Raw genomic sequence first — 19,999 nt, 5'->3', positions numbered from 1 at the left:
GGGGGGTGCTGGCCATTGAACCCAGGTCCTTGTACATACAAGGCAAGCATTCTATGAACTGAGCTATATCCCCAGCCCTAAAACCTTATCCTTAGAGTGTGACTATATGTGGAGATAGAGCCTTAAACAATAATTAAATTAAAATGAGGGCATTAGGTTAGGCTCTAATACAATCTGACTATAAGTGTCTAATACAATCTGACTATAAGTGCCCTTATAAGAAGAGGATATTTTAAAATATATATATATATATATATATATATATATATATTTTATACACACATACACACACACATATATATGTATATTTACTTATTTAATTATTTTTGAGTACTGGGAATTGAACTCAAAGTGCTTTACCTCTGAGCCACATATCTAGCTCTTTTTATTTTTTATTCTGAGACAAGGTCTCACTAAGTTGCTTAGGAGGCTGGCCTTGAACTTGCAGTCCTCCTGCTTCAGCCTCCTGAGCACCTGGGATTACAGGTGTGTACCACTGCAACTGGTGTGTGTGTGTATATATATATATATATATATATATATATATTTATTTATTTATTTTAATTATATATCCTTATTTTTTCTGGACCATTTGAAAGTAAGTTGTCCTTTTATCTCTAAAGGCAAGTAGTGTGCATTCTCCTACATGTCACAATATGATTAGCTAAATCAGGAAATTAACATTGTTACAATGCTAGTAACTAATTATAGACTTTATTCACATTTTGACAATTGTCCTATAATGCCATTTATAGCAAAAGAGAAAAAAGAAGAGAAACAAAAATATTAGAGGGTCCAGAACCCATTCCAGACTCACATATGGCATTTAGTTGTCATAACTAAACTCTTTTAATCTAGAACATTTCCTCATTCTTTGTTTTTCATGGTCTTGGCATTTTTGAATAGTACAAATGTTTTATCTTGTAGAGTGTCTCAATTTGGGCTTGTCTGATATTTCCTCAGGATTAGATTAAAACCTTATAGCATGTTACCAATTTCAGGAATATGTTTTTTCCCCCACATTTAGGAATATGTTTTATTTTTGTTTTGTTTTGGTACCAGAGATTGAACCCAGGGGTTCTTAACCACTGAGCTACATCCCCAACCCTTTTTATTTTTTATATTTGACACAGGGTCTTGCTAAGTTGCTTAGGGCCTCCCTAAGTTGCTGAGGCTGGCTTTGAACTTGCTATCCTCCTGCCTCAGCCTCTGGAACTGCTGGGCTTACAGGTGTGCACCACCTTGCCTGGCTAGGACTATGTTTTTGTTCTTGAACAGTTTTTACATTGCAGGTCTGTGATCTTTCTTCTCAATGTAAAAATGAGAAATCTGTAACACTTTATAGGAGACTTATAGTTTTCCTAAATCACTGCATTTAATTTTCAGACTTGTTTAAAGCTATGAAGTGATCATATTGAGAAATTCATAATATGTTTGTTTCATGTGGTGATGTTAAATTTGATCACTTGGTTTTTGTTATTAATAAGTATTTTGCTGGAGAGAGAATTTGAGACTGTGCAAAAATGTTGCCAGATAAAATATAGGAAAACCAGTTGAATTTTAATTCCAGAAAAATAATAAGTGCTTTTTAAAATACAAATTTGACCTCCTCAAATTATTTATCTAAAATTCTAAATTAATTGCACCTCTAGGGGCTGGGAATGTGGCTCAAGCGGTAGTGTGCTCGCCTGGCATGCGTGCGGCTGGGGTTCCATCCTCAGCACCACAAACAAAGATGTTGTGTCCGCCTAGAACTGAAAAATAAATATTAAAAAATTCTCTCTCTCTCTCTTAAAAAAATTGCACGTCTAGTATTTTTATTTGCTACATCTGACGAACCTATATGTAAGTATCTCATTCCACATCCAACTTTTCATCCAGTTGCTTCGACATTCGTTGAGGATTCCGAATCAGTTTTTACTATGACTTTACCAAATACTGATTTTCCAACTCCATTTTTATTTCTTTGTTGATTATCTGCCTTTTTATCCACACTTTACTGCAATCCACTCCACGAGTGACCCGGCACACAGTAGGCCCTCAGACATTTGTTCAATGAATGAATGAATGAACTCTAATTCCTGTCGGCCCGGCTGTGGGTGACAATAGCTGCGTCAGGCAGGGGCTTGACTTCCTTAGCCAATCAGGCCATTCTACTCAGACTTATTAGCCTTCTAGAGCCAGGTTGCCGGCTCTTCTTGCTCCAATCATAAGCCGGGCTCTATCCTGCACCGCTTACGTTTAATGGAGACAACCGATTGGCTCTCTCGGCTCCAGGACAGCCGGCAGAGTGGAGCAGAGACCAATGGGTGTCGGTGGGAGGCGGGGCCTACCAAGAGGTGGAGGTATAACCGCAAGGCCCGCGCGCGCGTTTCTCTCCCGGCACGGGCACCAGCCCTGGCGATGGCTGCAACTTCACTGTTATCTGCGTTGGCCACCCGGCTGCTCCGGCCCGCGCAAAGCTGCCACCTCCTCCATCATCCCTTCCACCTGGCCGCAGTTCGGTAAGTGAATCTGGAAGCGGGACAGCACGGAAAGCCGGGGAAAACGGAGAACAGGGGCTGCCCGGCTTCCGGTGGGGTGCTGAGGTACGTCTTTCTGAGCATCGCCCCGGCGGTGGTGGCCGCCTGGAGGGGTGTGGCGGGGCGACGTGGCACCGAGTGATGCCGCAGCCGACAGTGCGGAGCGAAGGTTCAGGGGACTCTGGGGTGCCCCTTTTTACATGGGAAGGAGGTTATCGGCCAGAACCTGCCAACGCGGGCTGTGATGCTCAGAGTCGTCTTGGGAAACCTTGGGCGAGCGCCGGGAAGGGTTCCGAAAGAGCCGCCTTCTGTTAGCGGTCTTTTCCCGAGACCCTAGCGGTGGATGGGGTTGGTGCAGTCTGATGAAATCCCGGAGCCCGCTTGCTAGAGAGGTACCCACGCTTCGCTCCTCCTCCGGGGTGTGGGTGTGGCTCGCTCTGCGCTCCTAGTGCGGCTTCGCGCCTGTGAATGAATGTACTGAGGTCTTCAGGGCTTTGACTGCAATCCACTCCAAGAAGTGACCCGTGCCAACCTGGGTAACTTGAGGTGATAAATACCCGGAGGTTTCCAGGGACTGGGGAAGGAGGAGTGGGGAGTTATTGTTGCATGGATAGTTTCGGTTTTACAAGATGAGTTCTGAAGATGAATAGCAGTGATGGTTGCCCTTCTATTAAATATGAATGTATTTAATACAGCTGAACTGTAAACTTAAAAGTGATCAATATGGCAAAGTTTATATGTGTATTTTACCACAATAAAAAAAAATTGGAGGAAAAAAATACCAGGAGGAAGACAGGGAACGCTCTGGTTGAATTTCCTTAGGGAGGTAGGTAATTGGTTTTTCTTGATCTTTTTGAACCTCAAAGTTCCATTCCTAAACCTAACTTGAAGAGTCTTTTGGGGGACTATGATTTCTCTTCCCACATTTCTGCACCCTCTTTCCTGTCAATCTTTAGATCTTTTGCAGCTAGAGTCCTGTATCTTTAAAAGTAACTTATTTTTCCCCCCAACATATATTCACTGTTCCAGACACTCTGCTAAGCTGTGCAGATTTAGCTGGGATAAAACACTGTTCTTTCATTAGTGGAACTATCAAGGAGTAGGATAGGTGTGTAATCTCCACTTAGTGTAAAAATGCTGTTAAAGATCTTTCCAAGGGGCTGGGGTTGTGGCTTAGCGGTAGAGCACTTGCCTAGCACTTGCAAGGCACTGGGTTCGATCCTCAGCACCACATAAAAATAAAAATAAAGGTATTGTGTCCAACTACAACTTAAAACACACACACATACACACACACAAGGTATTTCCAAGGCACTGCTCATGATGTAGAATCTGTGTAGTATGAGTTTTTGAAGGAGAATGTGGAAGGGGACAATCAAGACTTTTTGGTCTGATTCTGATCAGCCTTTTGGTCTCCTCTTTCATTACTGTCTGTTCTTTTTCCCTCTTCCTAAGTGCTGACCACATGTGCTTGTAGGACAGAGCCTTCATAGGCTTTTCTGATTGAAAAGATATTTGTAAAGATCTTAGAACTAAACCAGTTTGCTTAAACACTGATGACAAATGTTCTGATTTTACTGCTTGCCTTTCTGAATTACTAGTGGGCTCCACATGTTTGAAGGCAATGCATGTGCTCTGTACTGCACATTTGTTATTAACAGAGCCCATGTTTTGCTGTTTGAGAGTTTCAGGAACACAAACCCTGTGGTTAGATGAGTACTATAGCCTAGGAGATAGTGGGGGAGAGAGGTAGATGAACTCTGAGGCAGAAGTCTGCATTTGAGTCTTGTTTCTACTATCTTCAGTGTCCTCTTCTGTGCAAGAGGGTTATTATAATAACCCCAGGGTAACTGAGAGTGATGTATGTAAAAGTTTTAACAAAGTACCTACTATTAAATAAATGTTAGTTCCATTCCCTTTTGTATCTTTCTTCACTCATTACTGGTACTATTAGTAAGAAGAAATAGACCTCTCCCCAAAATAAGTTGATTTTGAGCTGTAAAATGCCCCTGATGGTTGATATTTGATGGAAAATGACTAAGCCATTGGGTTAAAGAGAAAGTGAAGATGGTGCTGACTTGAATTTTAATTTCAAATTTACTGGAACAGACTTCTTGACTTCTTCTATTCTATTGATTCATTGTTTGAATGGAAAAAATTTCTAAACACATTTGCAAAAGCACTTAATTCCTAAATAAGTGTTAGCTAAAAGCATTATAATGTTTGGATTCCTTATGGGACTGGGCTGATTCTTCCCATTTCCCTGTTTATTGAGGATAGCAATGACTTATCTGCCCCTGGGCAAAAGAGATGATAGGAAGTTAGTTAATGTGTTTCACATTTTGCAAGAGTTGTGAGAAGCAGAGGAGGGCTAAAATGCAGTTATATTATGAAAGAATCTTCATTACATTGTGGCTTTATTTTTAGTTCATGTTGCTCTTCTGACTTTTTTTTTTTTTTTTTTTTAAAGCAAATTGGCATAACACCCAGAACCTGCTTTTGGAAGCAAAGATTGGGGCTTGGAACACTGGCTTCTCCCAGAACCCTGTGTCCTTAACTTTGGTATATCATTTTTAGTCCAAGTGAGCTGCTACCATTTTTCTAAGTTACTGCTTTTCAAAGAGATTTTTTATGAAGGGCAAGCTAAGTGCTTCTCACTGAGTATATGTATGTGCATTTGTGCATGTGAATAATTCCTTATGACTATGCGAAAATATATTCACTGTATATTAAGGATATATGTGTACATACAACCAAGAGAAGAGTGTAAGAAATTACTGTTATTGAACATACATACCTGACATTTTTATATACATTACTTCATTCAATACTATCTTAAGTTGTTTTCTTTCTTTTTTTTTTTTTTTTAATATTTTTTAGTTGTAAATGGATCTTTTAGGGCCTCATACAAGCCAGGCAAGTGCTCTACCACTGAGCCACAATTCCAGCCCCTATCTTATGTTCTTTTTAAGTAGTATTTGATACTATAGCATTCTAGGGTTGGGGATGTATTTCTGGTCAAGGAAAGGTATTCCAGATACTTACTAATCATTCCTGATCTATATCAGGAATGTTGCCAGGGGTATTTATATCAGCAAAGCTCTTAATGAAGTTCTATTCAACTCTAGATGATTTGTGAATATTAAGAATGTTTTCAATATAAATTAAATGCTATTATATATTTTGTACCATACTAGTATCATTACATTAAATCTGGGTAGAGATCTTGGTACCTTTTTTTTTTTGTTCTTGTTGTCATATATGAGATCTTAATACCTCACAAGATAGAGTACAGATTAATATAAATTTTAGCTACAAATTTTCTCTATTACTATAAGACATTGAGATTTGGTTTAGAGTAGGTATTTATTCACAATGCAAATAAAAAGCAGGCATTAAAAAGATGTTCACAATGCAAATAAAAAACAGGCATTAAAAAGATTAAAAGATGTTAAAGATTTGAAATTCTGTCTTAAGTACCATTGACCTTGAGAATTAACCCTATCTGACCATGCAAGATGCTATGTCCCTGAGAATTAAACATGTATTTATAAGGGGAATTGATGTTTCATTGTTCTTAAGGTTGGAGCAATGCTCATATGACACTGAGGGCAGAAGCCTAAAGAGAAGACTTGTTTTTGTGGGATCTTTTTGCTTAAGGACAAGATTCTTTTCTGTAACTAATGGCACTTTAAGGACGTGTGGAAATAAGAAAACTAAGACTCTTTGCATTTGGGGCTTCATAGAGATCAGGAAGAGCTGCATAACCCATTCTTGTTGGAAAGAGACAGTCTTGTTAAGAAGTCTGAACATAGTTTTAGAAATTGGAGGTTCCTCTAGATCCTGAGTTTTCAACTTGCCCCACTGCTAGTAGAGTTTTTTTTTTTTTAATTAGTTTATTTTTGGTACTAGGAATTGAATCCAGGTGTGCTTTATCACCGAACTGCATCCCCAGCCCTTTTTCTTTTTTGAGACAAGGTCTTTCTAAGTTGCTAAGGCTGGCCTTGAACTTTTAATCCTCCTGCCTGAGTCTCCTGAGTTGCCACCATGCCCAGCTCCAGCAGTTTTCTGATCCTTTGTCCTAATTGACTCTCATTGATGTGACTGCTGTTCTCTCATCTCTGCTTCTTTTTCTATCTTCTGCTTTCCGTCCTCAACAGGTCCTCTTTGGTTCTAGTTTGAAGTCCCTGGGGGAGGAGCTCTTGCTGGTCCAGTTAACTGCTACTGCTCCTGTTGAGCTAAGCTATTGCACTAACTGGACTGCTCGCCAACCTAGGAATTGTCACCCTTGGTGTCAGATGCTCACTGTTGGTTTGTCAACTGGGGATGAGCTGTGGGGTTCTGGGGTAGAGTATATTGCCACCTATGAGAAGGAACCTACCCCTCTTACTGGGAAAGTATAGAGTGGGCAGTGGTAGACATTTTAAGGTTTGACCTAGCCAGCAATGCATTTATTGGTCTAACTACATTATTTAAATTATATATAGTCAGCCTTCTGTATCTGTGGGTTCAACCAACTGCAGATGGGAAGTATTTGGGGGAAAGAAAATGCATGTACAGACTTTTTTCCTTGTCATTATTCCCTAAACAGTACTGTGTAACAACGATTTATATATATTTGCATTGTATTAGATATTATAAATGATCTAGGGGTGATTTAAACTATAGAGGAGGCAGGCACGGTGGCAAACACCTGTAATCCCAGTGATTTGGGAAGCCAAGGCAGGAAGATTGCAAGTTAAAGTCCAGCCTGGGCAACTTAGAGAGATCTTGTCTCAAAAAATTAAAAAGGCTGGGAATGTAGCTTAGTGGTAAGGTGCCCCCGCCCCATCTCCAGTCCTGCTCCCCACCCCCCACCAAAAAAGTATAGGGACAGATGTGCATAGGTTGTATAAGGGACTTGAGTCCATGGGTAGGAAAGGGATCCTAGAATCAATACCTTACAGATACCAAGGGACAGCTGTATTTAAAATTTAAAAGCACAGTAAAAAATTAAAGGGCAATAGAGTAATTGGGAAACAATATGAAACATGACTGGTTATTAGCAACAGTGGCAAAACATGAACTTGATCGGTCTCTTAAACTCCCAGAGCTTCAGATTAACTGTTTCAGTCAACTGTATCCCCCCTAAACATGTAGCTGGACACATGTTCACCACCTCATACTAGGCACCAGGCAATTTAATCTAAGCTTTAAGAGTGTGGAGTTTAATAACAACTTACTTTTACAGAAATCTAAGCTATTTGGTTTTGTGACTCTGTTGCCTTCTGCAGAAATGAAGCTGTTGTCATTTCTGGAAGGAAACTGGCCCAGCAGATCAAGCAGGAAGTGCGGCAGGAGGTGGAAGAATGGGTAGCCTCTGGCAACAAGCGGCCACATCTGAGTGTGATTCTGGTTGGTGAGAATCCTGCAAGTCATTCCTATGTCCTCAACAAAACCAGGGCAGCTGCAGATGTGGGTACGTATCACTATCAGACCTTTCTGCCGTTCAGTTGAAGTTTATCTGAGGCAGATGCCATTATAATTTATGATTCCTTTTTCTGATTAGAAAACTCAGGCAGAAGAGGCTAATATGACTGAATTGTATCCAAAATGTTGTGAAGAAATTAGATCCAATTTACTGGGGAGGCTTATTGACTGGGACAGAAGGAACTTGATTGGCATTCTTGGTGTCTTCTGGAATATGAGCTAAATTCTTGGCATTAACATTCTACAGGTGATCTTGATCTTGATATTTGCTTTTCTTGAGGAATAATGAGAGTCTCTGACTTGGGTGTAGCAGTTTTAAAGCAGCAGGGTAACGGGGAAGGATTGAGCAATACGACATTAAGTCATCTTAGTGATGTGGTTGAACAGTCACCGATTTGAAGGAAATGACTCCAACTTCTGAGAAATAGCTTTTGACTTCTTCACTGATTGATTGCAAAACTAATCATGCAATTAGAAGTGATTTGGGTCCAGGTGGTAGGAGGTTTGTGGGTCTTGCAGTACCACAGATTACTGCGTGACTTCGGACAAGAGGTGGTGGGTTCAGATACACCTGTGCCCACTCACTTGTGGGTCAGTGGTCTGAGCAAAAGGTGCCCTTTCCTCTGGTCTTCCAGTGTGGCTGGATGGAATTACTAGCCTCTAAACCCTTGGTGTACTCTGTGATCACTGAAAATTGAGACCTCCTGCCATTTTAGCTGAAAACCTGAGTTATATTCCAAGCTCCCCCCCCCCACAACCCCCCATCACTTTTTTTTTTTTTTTAATTTAGAAGCAGGGTCTCACTAAAGTTGCTTAGGGCTCATAAGTTGCTGAGGCTGGCTTTGAACTTGCAATCCTCCCGCCTCAACCTCTCAAGCTGCTGGGATTACAGGCATGCACCACCACTCCTGGCACTAAGCTAGCTTTTTAATCTGCCTGCTTTAGTCTCCTTATCTCTAAAATGAGAGTAATGAAAACTGCACAGAATAATGTATGAAAGTGTCGAGCTAGTCTTCTGTAGCCTATATATGTGCAAAGTTAAACCTCTTAGGTTCCTTGTGAGCTGGTTCAGCTGCCAGGGTGGATCCAATGATTAAAAACCCCTGTGGTAGCAGAGTGTGGCTGGCAACATAGCAGTGCTCACTAAGTAAATAACTCATCATTTTCTTACAATAGGAATCAACAGTGAGACAATTGTGAAACCAGCTTCAATTTCAGAGGAAGAGCTGTTGAATTTAATCAATAAACTAAATAATGATGAAAATGTAGATGGTCTGCTTGTTCAACTCCCTCTCCCAGGTGAGTTTTACATTCTAGTTAATGGTGTCTGAGCTGTGGAGGGGCTTGGCTACCTTGTACACCTGGCCCTTCATGTGAATTTGACTTAAAGGCAAGGTAAAAAGATTATTTTATTAGAAATGGGACAGATCTACTTAGAATACCACTTGTCTCCATATTGAAATCTTTGTACAAACCACAGTGGAGGGAAGCAATGGAAAAAAAGGGGTGTTGGCTTCCATACTGGCATTTGACATCTGTGAAGATGAAGTGCATCAGGGAGGCAAGTCAGAAAGGGGATGGATTTGCATAACAAATCAGATAAGATGGAGTCAAGCACCCCCAACTACAGAATAGTGATTTAAAGCTGGGCTTTGGTTTCTTTACAGAACACATCGATGAGAGAAAGATCTGCAATGCTGTTTCTCCAGACAAGGATGTTGATGGCTTTCATGTAATTAATGTAGGGCGAATGTGTTTGGACCAGTATTCCATGTTACCTGCTACCCCATGGGGCGTGTGGGAAATAATTAAGCGAACTGGTAGGTATATCCTAGAATCTTATGTCTTGTTAGAATTATCAAGGAAGTATGGGTAAAGCATTGTCAATGTTTGGATTAGGGAGGCTCAAGTGATAAACTTATTAAAAAAAATACACACACACACACACACACACACACACATACTATGATAAAATTATAAAGATGAACTTTCTATACAAATATTCCAAAATCTGAAAATTTCTGACATCTGAAACACTTCTGGTCCCAAGTATTTCAGATAAGGAATATTCAACTTATACTTACAAATGGCAAAAATTCCTACAGTTCCAATGAGTGGAGCCCTAGTCTACATCTTTTATTCCTACTCTGCTGTGCTTACCTCTTTTGACACTTGTCTGTGAATATTTGGAGACTTTAATTCAGAAACCTCAGGAAAGGAACTTAAGATTTAATAGTGGTGGTGGTCTACATTCTTATAACATTTTCTAATTTATAGGGCATATTCTCTTGTTTCCTTTTTTTTTTTTCTCTTTGGTACTAGTAATTGAACCCAGAAGCACTTTACCACTGAGTCACATCCCCAGCCCTTAAATTTTTTTATTTTGAGACAGTGAGTTACTGAGGCTGGCCTCGAATTTGTAATCCTCCTGCCTCAGCCTCTCAAGTCACTGGATTACCGGCATGTGCCATTGCACCTGGCTATCCTGTTTTCTTTTAGCTTTCTATGTGAGCAAGTATTAACTCTGACTGACTAATGAGGCAATAAACTTAGTGATTTCCTTCACTATTAAAATTGGATTCGTGTCCCAGGTCATCTGTTTTTTTTTTTTTTTTTTGCACATTTTAGATGGATTGACACTCCTTTTAATACAAAAATATATATTTTTTCATAGGTATTCCAACCCTAGGGAAGAATGTGGTTGTGGCTGGAAGATCAAAAAATGTTGGAATGCCCATTGCAATGTTACTACACACAGATGGGGCTCATGAAAGACCTGGAGGTAAGGAAATTGCTTTCAGAGTAGTGTTCTCTTCTCCCTTTTTGGAGAACCTTCAGAGACAACAGAAGTATATTTGTTGTAATTCTGTTAACATTTACTCAGTGAGTAACTTTTGTATAGAAACTACTCAGTATCATCAAGGAGTTTCAATTCATTTATTATGGAATTAACCTCAGAAATCAATTTGAGTTTTGAGTAAAGCATTTTGTAGGCAATTAGAAATTTTTCGGTGTGGCTTTGATGATTGGAGCTAAGAAGCACTTCTTATTTGAAGTTAATATAGTGTTCTGTATCATTTGGTAGAAAAATATCTCAGACAACTGCAAAGGGTTGATTTGATATGACTGCCATGTGTCATGTCAAGTTATGTTATTTTATCTAAGAAAAAGCCTCATAAACCATTTATTATATGTAATTGTTGCAATAACAACCTTACATGATTATATCAGAAATAGTAGCAAACTATGTTTCCAGCTATCTTTTTTCATTAACTTAAAAAAAAAAAAAACAAAAAAAGCAGCTGGATGTGGTGGTATATTCCTGTAATCACGGTGACTCAGGAGACTGAGGCAGGAGGACCACGAGTTCAAAGCCAGCCTCTGCAATTTAGCGAGGTCCTGGGCAACTTAATGAACTCCTGTCTCAAAATAAAAAGGGGGATGTAACTCAGTGTTTAAGTGCCCCTGAGTTCAATCCCTGGTAATTAATAAATAAATAAATAAATAACACTTGTGACCTCGTGACAATTATATCTTAGACAAGATAATATTCTTGGAAAGCTGGGAAGTACAATAAGGAATAAAGTTAATTATGTATGATTCCAAAGGGTAGAGCCAAGACCAATGGGTAAAAGCTACATTGAGTATTAATTTTAAAAAGCAAATGACAATTAGATGTTCAGAAAATAGGGCACAAGCATTAAGTCAGTTATTTTTCAGAGATTAGTTTCTACAAGACTTGATTAGTTGAGATCTAATTAGCTTCGATTCAGTAATCAAGACATCTATTTTTTTTCCCTTAGGTGATGCCACTGTTACAATATCTCATCGATACACTCCCAAAGAACAATTGAAGAAGCACACAATTCTTGCAGATATTGTCATATCTGCTGCAGGTAAGAACTCAAGGGAGAGGGCTAGAAGGACTTCTTTTCAGAAGAGTGAAGTTGTACCTCATCTCTTAGGATCCACCTGTCTCATTGCCATTCATCCTTCCCCTCATAATAATTTTTTGAGCTGCCTTCAAAGATGAGGGTGGAGTTATGGTTGGGATACTGGTTTTTGGCACTCCATTATAGACTGGAGAGGTGAAAGTTTTTCCTTACACTTAAAAATAGTTACATTTACTATATGAATTTAAATGGTCCCTTGATTCTTTAATATTATTATAAAATGTGTTAATTAGCTCTTTTAAGTCTCTAGAAATTGAAAGGCAAGAATCTGACAGGTGGAAGCTTCTTTTTAGTACTAAGTTGATCATTCCTATCTCCATTGGCCAGGCATTCCAAATCTCATCACAGCAGATATGATCAAGGAAGGAGCAGCAGTCATTGATGTGGGAATTAACAGAATTCAGGATCCTATAACTGCTAAACCCAAGTTGGTTGGAGATGTAGACTTTGAAGGTAAATGATGTAATTTTAAAAATATATAAAAACAACAAATTAGCTGGGCATGGTGGCGCATACTGTAATCCCAGCAGCTCAGGGGGCTGAGGCAGGAAGATCAAAAGTTTAAAGCCTGGGGCTGGGGTTGTGGCTCAGTGGTAGAGCACTCGCCTAGCATGCATGAGGCACCGGGTTCGATCCTCAGCACCACATAAATATAAAGATATTTTATTTTGTCCACCTAAAACTAAAAAATTATGAATACTTAAAAAAAAAAAGTTCAAAGCCAGCCTCAGTATCTTAGTGAGGCCCTAAGAAACTCAGTGAGACCCTGTCCCTAAATATGAAAAAGGGCTCAGGATGTGTGATTGAGTGATTGAATGCCCCTGAGTTCAATCCTTGGTAACCAAATTAAAAAAAAAAAAAAAATCGTGGCGTATGGCTGGAAAACTACAGGTTATTAGATGTACAAAATTCCTTTAGTACTTTGGGCAAATTATACTCAATATTTAAAAAATGTTGTAGGCGGGTGTTGAGGTGATGCTTATTATCAGTTATACCCTTCCCTACCTCCCCTACAGTTAACCTACCAAGATGTTTCTTTTTAAATTTATTTAACATGGAAGAAAAGTATGACCAGAAAACTATAGGTTATTAGATATTCATTGAACAACTGCATGTTATGTGCATGTTATTTCACTAGGATGTTCAAAATCATTTACTCTTCAGTGATGTAGGTATAATTTTCTTTTAATGAGTTTTGAAGGTGCTTATGTTTATTATTGCTTTTCCTTTGTATGCACCTTTCATAATATGTTTTTTGCCATAACTGAAACAGCCTGTCTTGTTTCCATGTAGGAGTCAGAAAGAAAGCCGGTTATATCACTCCTGTCCCTGGGGGTGTTGGTCCCATGACGGTGGCAATGCTAATGAAGAATACCATTATTGCTGCAAAAAAAGTGCTGAGGCCTGAAGAGCGGGAAGTGCTGAAGTCTAAAGAACTTGGAGTAGCCACCAATTAACTGTTGTGTCTACTCTGCCATGAATAACACTTCAAGCCAGTCCACGAGGTGATCAAGCAGGTCATTAGAAATGCAATACTTTTAATTTATTTTACTGAAATGGTTTAAAATGATGCTTTGTATTTATTGAAAGCTTAAAATGGGTGGGTTTTGTGCACACATGGCTCTGCAGTACCTCACCAGGGAACACTCCAGTGTCATGCTGGATCATATGATCTAGCCAAGAGAAGCCATTAATCTAGTGATTAACATAAGAGACTTGTCACATCGAGAATGGATGCTTAACTTTGTCAAGCCACTCCGGTTAAAACTTTGCCTTTTCTAGGATTGCATTTCCCAAGTGCTTTTCCAAAAAGAGTTGATACTCATTTTAGGTTCCAAGCCTTTTGAGTTCAACTGGTCAAACCAAAGGAAAAAAAAAAAAATGTTAGAGAAAATTAGGGGAAAGGAAGAAATGGTAATAGAGTGGAGGAAAAAAAAAGTCACCATAATTTTTATACATATTGATCAATAACCAAATTTATCCAAAGAGAACTGAATTGGCTAGAAAAAAGAAAAACTACATTACTAGCTGTCTTTTTTTTTTTATTTTTTGGCTTCGTTGTTAGGAAATGTCTTGGGTTGTTCCATTTGCTATTGCTTTGTGTTCCTTGGCCTTCAGTGAGTTCTCTCCATTGTAGTTTTCTAGGATTGAAAGGCTTGTTTTATAAATTATTCATGTGTATTGCCATATTTGGCTATATCCTTTTTGCTAAATCCATTTTGCTATATCCTTAAACTTATTATTCAGTTTTTGTATTTTAGTGGGTATCTGTATGGTTCTTTGTTATGTCTTGAAACCTATTTTTGAAAAACAACACTTGGGCTTGATAATCACTGGGCAGCTGGTGTAAATATGCAACTTTTCCACCAAAGAACTGTCACAGCTGCCTGCTTTTCTGTCAGCTTTCCTGAAAGATTTTAAAGAGCTTGAGTTAATATTGAATTTAGACTTTCTGATGAAAGTTTTTTTGGTGTGTGTGTTTTTGTTTTTTAAAGAAAGGTGGGGGTTTTTTGTTTGTTTGTTTTTGTTTTTTTAAATAAAACACATTTGTCTGGTGTGGAATGAATTTCTGAAATACTGTCTCCTACTACTGTCTTAGTTGTAATCTAACCAGAGTGAACTTTTCTCGTTGGATATAATCTAGTTATTTCTATATTTGGTAACACCCAACCTCTAACCTTAAACAAATTGGTTTAAAGAACTGTGAAGAAACCAGCCTAGTCCTTAATCCCAGCAGGTAATGTCAAACTAGGAACTTAATCTGTAAATTTCATTGAAATGGTTCTGAGTGTTTTCTAAACCAGGCATTCAATTTACACATCACTACAAAGGATTTTCTCCTTTCTGTGTTCTCAACACACACATTCATAGTAAAAGTAAATTTATTTCCCCATCACCACCTCTGCCCACCCTGTGTGTGTGTCTGTGCATGTGTGTGTGTGTGTGTGTGTGCACGTGCATGCCTGTGCATGTGTTTAAAGTATCAGTTTGATTAGGGATGGTGTGGTGCACATCCTGACACTTGAGATAGGCCCCTGCGTATTATGAATCACAGCTATGTATCTGCACTTTCATGCAAGTAGCTCCTGCTCTAGGCAGTTTGAAGCCAAAAGGGAGAGAACTCTGGGGAGTTGATCTGCTCCTTCCTTGTGCTCTTCTAGCTTGCTTTATTCTTTTGCTAGTTTGATGGCGATATTTTTGTAAGTGAGGTATAGCTTATGTCTATATGTCTTGCCTGCTGACTTACCTAAATTATTAAACATGGAGTCAGATGAGCAGACAGGATTAATTTTTATTGAATTTTAGTTACATTAAAAGTGGAAAAAATTACTGCATGGAGAAGTAATAACATGTCAACCTGTTAAAGACTTAAAATGTTCATGTATATACAAAATATAAAGGATATATAAGGTAAAAATTACATGGATCAATTTACAACAAAAAGCTAACATCATACTTTTCCAGTTTGTTTTATTAATCAAGCACATTTACTCCTGAATCCATAACATTTCTACAATTTAATGGGGACAGTACTATTTCAAATCAGCCAGGCTTTAAAACTTAAATGTTAAGGGTAGATTGTTAGCTCTCCCAGGATTGGTACAAATGAAGATAGACTTTGTACTTAAATAGGATGGTTCTGGATTAGTGAACAGCTAAATAATTTTGCTATCAGGTAGAAGTTTAGAGCTTTACCTCTTGGCAGTATTCCTTGGAAGAGAGCTCTGAGGTTAAATTTAAGGAAGATTCAAATCCATAGTTGTTTTGGAGAAGAAAATGTCAGATGCATGTGGTTATTGGCAATAGCAGGTATTACATAAACAGTTGGTGCTCACTCATTCAATGTGTATTGAACCTAAAATGTCTAATCTTTTTAAGTTTAACGTGGAAAGGGTCTGCTTCATTAATAATTGGTGTTAATCTACCCAAATTGCTTCTAATCATTCTTTTAAAGGACTGGTTTGACTAACATTGCCAAGTTATAATTTTCCAAAGTGTTAGCTGCCTAACATGTAATGTTCATGTAAATAGAAATCTGACTTTGGGGATCAGTCATTGAAAACTTGTAGGAAGGACCTATTCCAAATAAAGAAATTGGAATCCAGGTGTGGAAAAAAAAAAAGTGAATAAATTTAAAGGATCACTTTGTGGATCTCATATGATTTGAGGTTCACTTTAACAGTGACTATTTCATTTTAAAAAACTTTATCCACTCTGATGCATTGGTTCCTTCATTAACAGACTTTTGGAACTGGCTTTTCAATCTAGAAAAGCCCCAGTCACACTTCTAGACCAAGGCCCACAATGCAAATTCAAACTTAGCTGAATGAGATTCAGAGAAAAGGTAGGACCTTTCCAGCATCACTCTGCTTGAAGAAGTAATAACATGTCAACCTGTTAAAGCCAACCAAAATTGCATAAAAATATGCAATTTTGCAAAACAATATTCCAGCCTTGGCCTATTGATGTAAGAATATGTTAAAAGTTCTTTAAAACCACCTAGATTTCAATCTAACCTTTAAAATTTTTAATTAATACTTGTCTTAAATATAAAATTGACTATTGCCCATTTATCTTATGTTTTTAAGAGGCAAGCATTTTTTTTTCATTTCAAAAGAAATGTTATGTTTTCTATGCTGAACTGCATTTTAAAATAAGGTATAATGTTTACATTTAGATATTTTAATAACTACAAAGGGATGAAGAGAGCTTTGCATCTAAGTAGGACTTTCCACTGAAGGATGGCCAGTTTTCTATAGGGCAGAAGGACCACTCCGGTACATAAAGAGACAGGCACAGAGAAGTTAAGACTCAATTAAAACTAAACCAGGCCCTTGCCCAGGCGGGGAGAAGCTGCATCATCCTAAAGGGTGGTCTCACCGTGGGCCTCTCTTCCATATTCTTCTATGTCTGTGAAGTCATAGTCAGACTCCATCTCTATCTTCACCTGTGGCACCATGAAGACTGGGCTCCTGGGGTAGCTGAAAGCAGGTGAAGTTGGACAGGAGATTTTGAAGTGCAAGGTGATGCTGAACAAGAAAGAGGAGGAGGGAAGAATGATTAGCCAATTTGGGGTGTTTTGAACCCTATTCTCCAGAGCAGGGCTCTAATGCAAACAGTTCTGTCTTTGCTTATGAATTCTCAACACACCAGGGAACAAAGCATCCTGTCTGCTGGGCTTTTAGCCACAGCCATTGAACTGATCTCATGCCTTTTCAACCCATTCTTCAAATTGCTATGAAGTCGAACTTTCTAAATCACAAATTTGACTGGTTCCCTATTATTTAAAGAATAAAATCCAAGCTCTTAAGCAAGACAGGACCACCTATGCTTGAACTCCTGCCTACTTTCCTAGTTTGCCACTCTGTCCCCTCTTTGTGTTGTATTTTTTCAAATGGTGCTTCAGACATGTTCCCACTGCCTAAGATGCTCTGTCCCACACTGTATTTCTATCAGGGTCCTATTTATCTGTGGTAGATTCTCCTGATAAGGCTAGTAACCTTCCTTAGATCACTGGCCTTCTCTCCTGTGTACCCATTCTTGTTCTTGCACATGGTACTCCCCTTCTGTTTACATGTCCCTCTACAACCCCAGGGACCAACTATCATGCCTGGTATATCTTTGATGCTCAATCTTTATTTAACTGAGTCATGTTGCTGAGCATTTTTTCTTTACCAAAGCAAAATCCTGCTATTTAGTAATCTTTGCTTCCATCTAATTCCATAGACTTGGTAAGGCACCAGTGTGATTGGGAAATATCATCCACAGTTATGACTTTATTTTTTCCATTTCTGACCCCTTCCCATAGCTCTGTATAATTTATCAGGCATTTGGAAATGCCCTTTCCTGGTCCAAATTTTCCATTGCCTAAAATTGGGGCAATTAAGAGATTTGATTTGGTGTAGACTATTTTTTAAATGAAGATAAATCAGAATAGACAAATCGTTATTCTGTGACTATCCATACATAAAGATCAGTGTCAGTAAGGGCTTAGGAGCCCAGATTGGAGTTATGGGATATGAAGGAACATATTTTGAGATGTGACACTTCTGAGATATAGTGTCTTTGAGCCTGCAGCTCAGAGGTTTGAACTGGTGAAAAGTATCTCCATTTTGACATTGTGAAGCAGCTTTGCCCCCAAATTCAGGAGATCCTATATGCTTCCTGAAAAACTCTTGAGTGCCATCTAAGGATGGAAAATTACCTGCCTCTATAATTGGGATACCTCTACACTTACGAATTGGATCTTATACAGAGTGACTCCTTGTCCAATTTAGGGAATACATTAGGGTTAGCACAGTCCCTGCCAGCTTCCCTAGTAATAATAGGCAGAGACTTCCTTGCCCCTGAATTCTTTTTCATTTTTGGGCCCCCTATATAATCATCAAGCAGTTCTGCTTTTTTCATGGATAGTTAACCATCAAGAACACCATGGAATCACATTGTTGGCATGGAGACTCCTGGCATCTGGGTCTTGAATCCTTTTTTTACTGTTTCTATCTTCATTTAATATTTGATTTTTAAGTAGCTTTCCTTATGACCAGTGATAATTGGCCCTGCTATTATGTGACCCCATAGAGTATTAGAATACCTAGTGGGTTTGCTTTTGTTTTTGTTTTTGGTACCAGGGATTGAATTCAGGGGCACTTGACCACTGAGCCATATCCCCAGTCCTATTTTGTATATTATTTAGAGACAGGGTCTCACTGAGTTGCTTAGCACCTAATTTTGCTGAGGCTAGCTTTAAATTCGTGATTCTCCTGCCTCAGCTTTCTGAGCTGCCTGAATTAGAGGTGTGCGCCATTGCACCCTGTGAACCTAGTGTATTGATCCTTAGTATCTGGGCTTTTATTAACATGTACTTAAGCTATGTCTAACTTTCTTCTATGTTGTTTCCTTTTCAAAACTTACTTTCAGTATTCTACATAATATTTTAAATTTCCTTTTCTAAAGTTGTGTACTCTATCAGTACATGAAAGTTGCTTGTCACTGTGTGATTGATGTCAGTAAGAAGACACATTTGTTACTTGACCCCCGATAATCAGGTTGGTCAGCCTTTGTCTTCCTCTACTAAGATGTCAGCTGGACTGGGAAATCCTAGTCACCCAACCTGACCATTACTTAGTCTCTTAGCTAATACCCAAGGAATCTACCTAATAACCCTTACCTTCGATCGAGTTCTGAGCCACTGAAAGAAGAATCAGAGTGAATAACTCCAACTGGAAGATCTTTTTCCTGGAAGAAAAAGTCAGATGTGAAGCAGGTTTGAGAGTCACACCAGAGAGCATCCTATTTCTCCGTGCTTCCCCACCATTCCTCCTCTTTTCTATTTTGTGATCCATGGCCAACAGTATACCAGAGGAATACTGGGGCCTCACAGAGATGAGTGGCTCTGGGTCAATTAATCTTCACAGAGAGGGATCTGAGCCAGGATAGGAGGAAGTAAGGCATGGGGAGGCCCAGGGAGAAGAGAGGAAGGATGATGGAAGTCAACAAAAGGGAATGGGGAGTGGTACATGGTACATGCCTGTAATCTCAGCAGCTTGGGAGGTTGAGGCAGGAGGCAGGTGGAGGGAGAGTGAGGAGTACAAAAAACACCTTGAGGCAATGTGATGGAAAGAGGTGAGGGGAAGCCTCTGGGGCTCTGGAGGGTCCTGGCAGGAGTCCTGGTGACCTCCTCCAGTCTCTGTCTTTGAGGACAGTGGTAAGTAAGCACTATCTTAGGAGCACCAGGTCAGGACTTGGATCAGGATATTTGTGTGGTCTTAATGACAGCACTGTCCACCAGTTGGGAAGGATTAGAAGCAGTTTGAGAATCTTGCAGGGTCTTTGTAAGCAATGCCTGATTGGAAGCCTTCTCTTTCAGCACATGGAGGATGCTTGTGCTTCATACAGAATCACAGCCCAACCCCAGGACCTTCAGTTCTGACTTGCTGCCCAGATGCCTACCTATTTCTCTAAAGGGGAACACTCAGCTCTGATTTGAGCTTGTAACCATTTCAACAATGACTGGAAGATATGGGCAGCTCCATGGGCCAGGTTTGGACTGATGTG

General features: G+C 39.2%; 2 protein-coding genes across 6 annotated transcripts in view; one reads left to right on the top strand and one right to left on the bottom strand.

Moving 5' to 3' along the window:
* Positions 1–2,346: 2,346 nt before the first annotated feature.
* Mthfd2 (methylenetetrahydrofolate dehydrogenase (NADP+ dependent) 2, methenyltetrahydrofolate cyclohydrolase) lies at positions 2,347–14,506 on the top strand. The gene is made up of 8 exons (XM_005329355.5): positions 2,347–2,504; positions 7,796–7,980; positions 9,168–9,290; positions 9,659–9,811; positions 10,666–10,773; positions 11,795–11,887; positions 12,272–12,397; positions 13,238–14,506. Exons 1-8 carry the CDS (start codon positions 2,404–2,406, stop codon positions 13,399–13,401), a joined length of 1,053 nt encoding a protein of 350 aa, XP_005329412.1. The 5' UTR covers positions 2,347–2,403; the 3' UTR covers positions 13,402–14,506.
* Positions 14,507–15,216: 710 nt separating this feature from the next.
* Slc4a5 (solute carrier family 4 member 5) overlaps positions 15,217–19,999 on the bottom strand; it is a 101,477-nt gene continuing 96,694 nt past the window's right edge. For 4 of the 5 annotated variants that reach the window (XM_021729130.3, XM_021729131.3, XM_040270974.2 and 1 more), the window contains 2 exons: positions 19,113–19,180; positions 15,217–16,974 (listed from right to left, as the gene is read on the bottom strand). In XM_021729130.3, the coding sequence (XP_021584805.1) occupies positions 16,809–16,974; positions 19,113–19,180 (234 nt within the window). In that variant the 3' untranslated portion in view covers positions 15,217–16,808. The remainder of the gene's footprint in view (positions 16,975–19,112; positions 19,181–19,999) is intronic. The other variant, XM_021729133.3, reaches the window with a different exon arrangement.

The sequence above is a fragment of the Ictidomys tridecemlineatus genome, chromosome 12, assembly GCF_052094955.1.
Source record: "Ictidomys tridecemlineatus isolate mIctTri1 chromosome 12, mIctTri1.hap1, whole genome shotgun sequence".
NCBI lineage: Eukaryota > Metazoa > Chordata > Mammalia > Rodentia > Sciuridae > Ictidomys > Ictidomys tridecemlineatus.
This window is presented reverse-complemented; position numbering and strand designations above follow the sequence as displayed.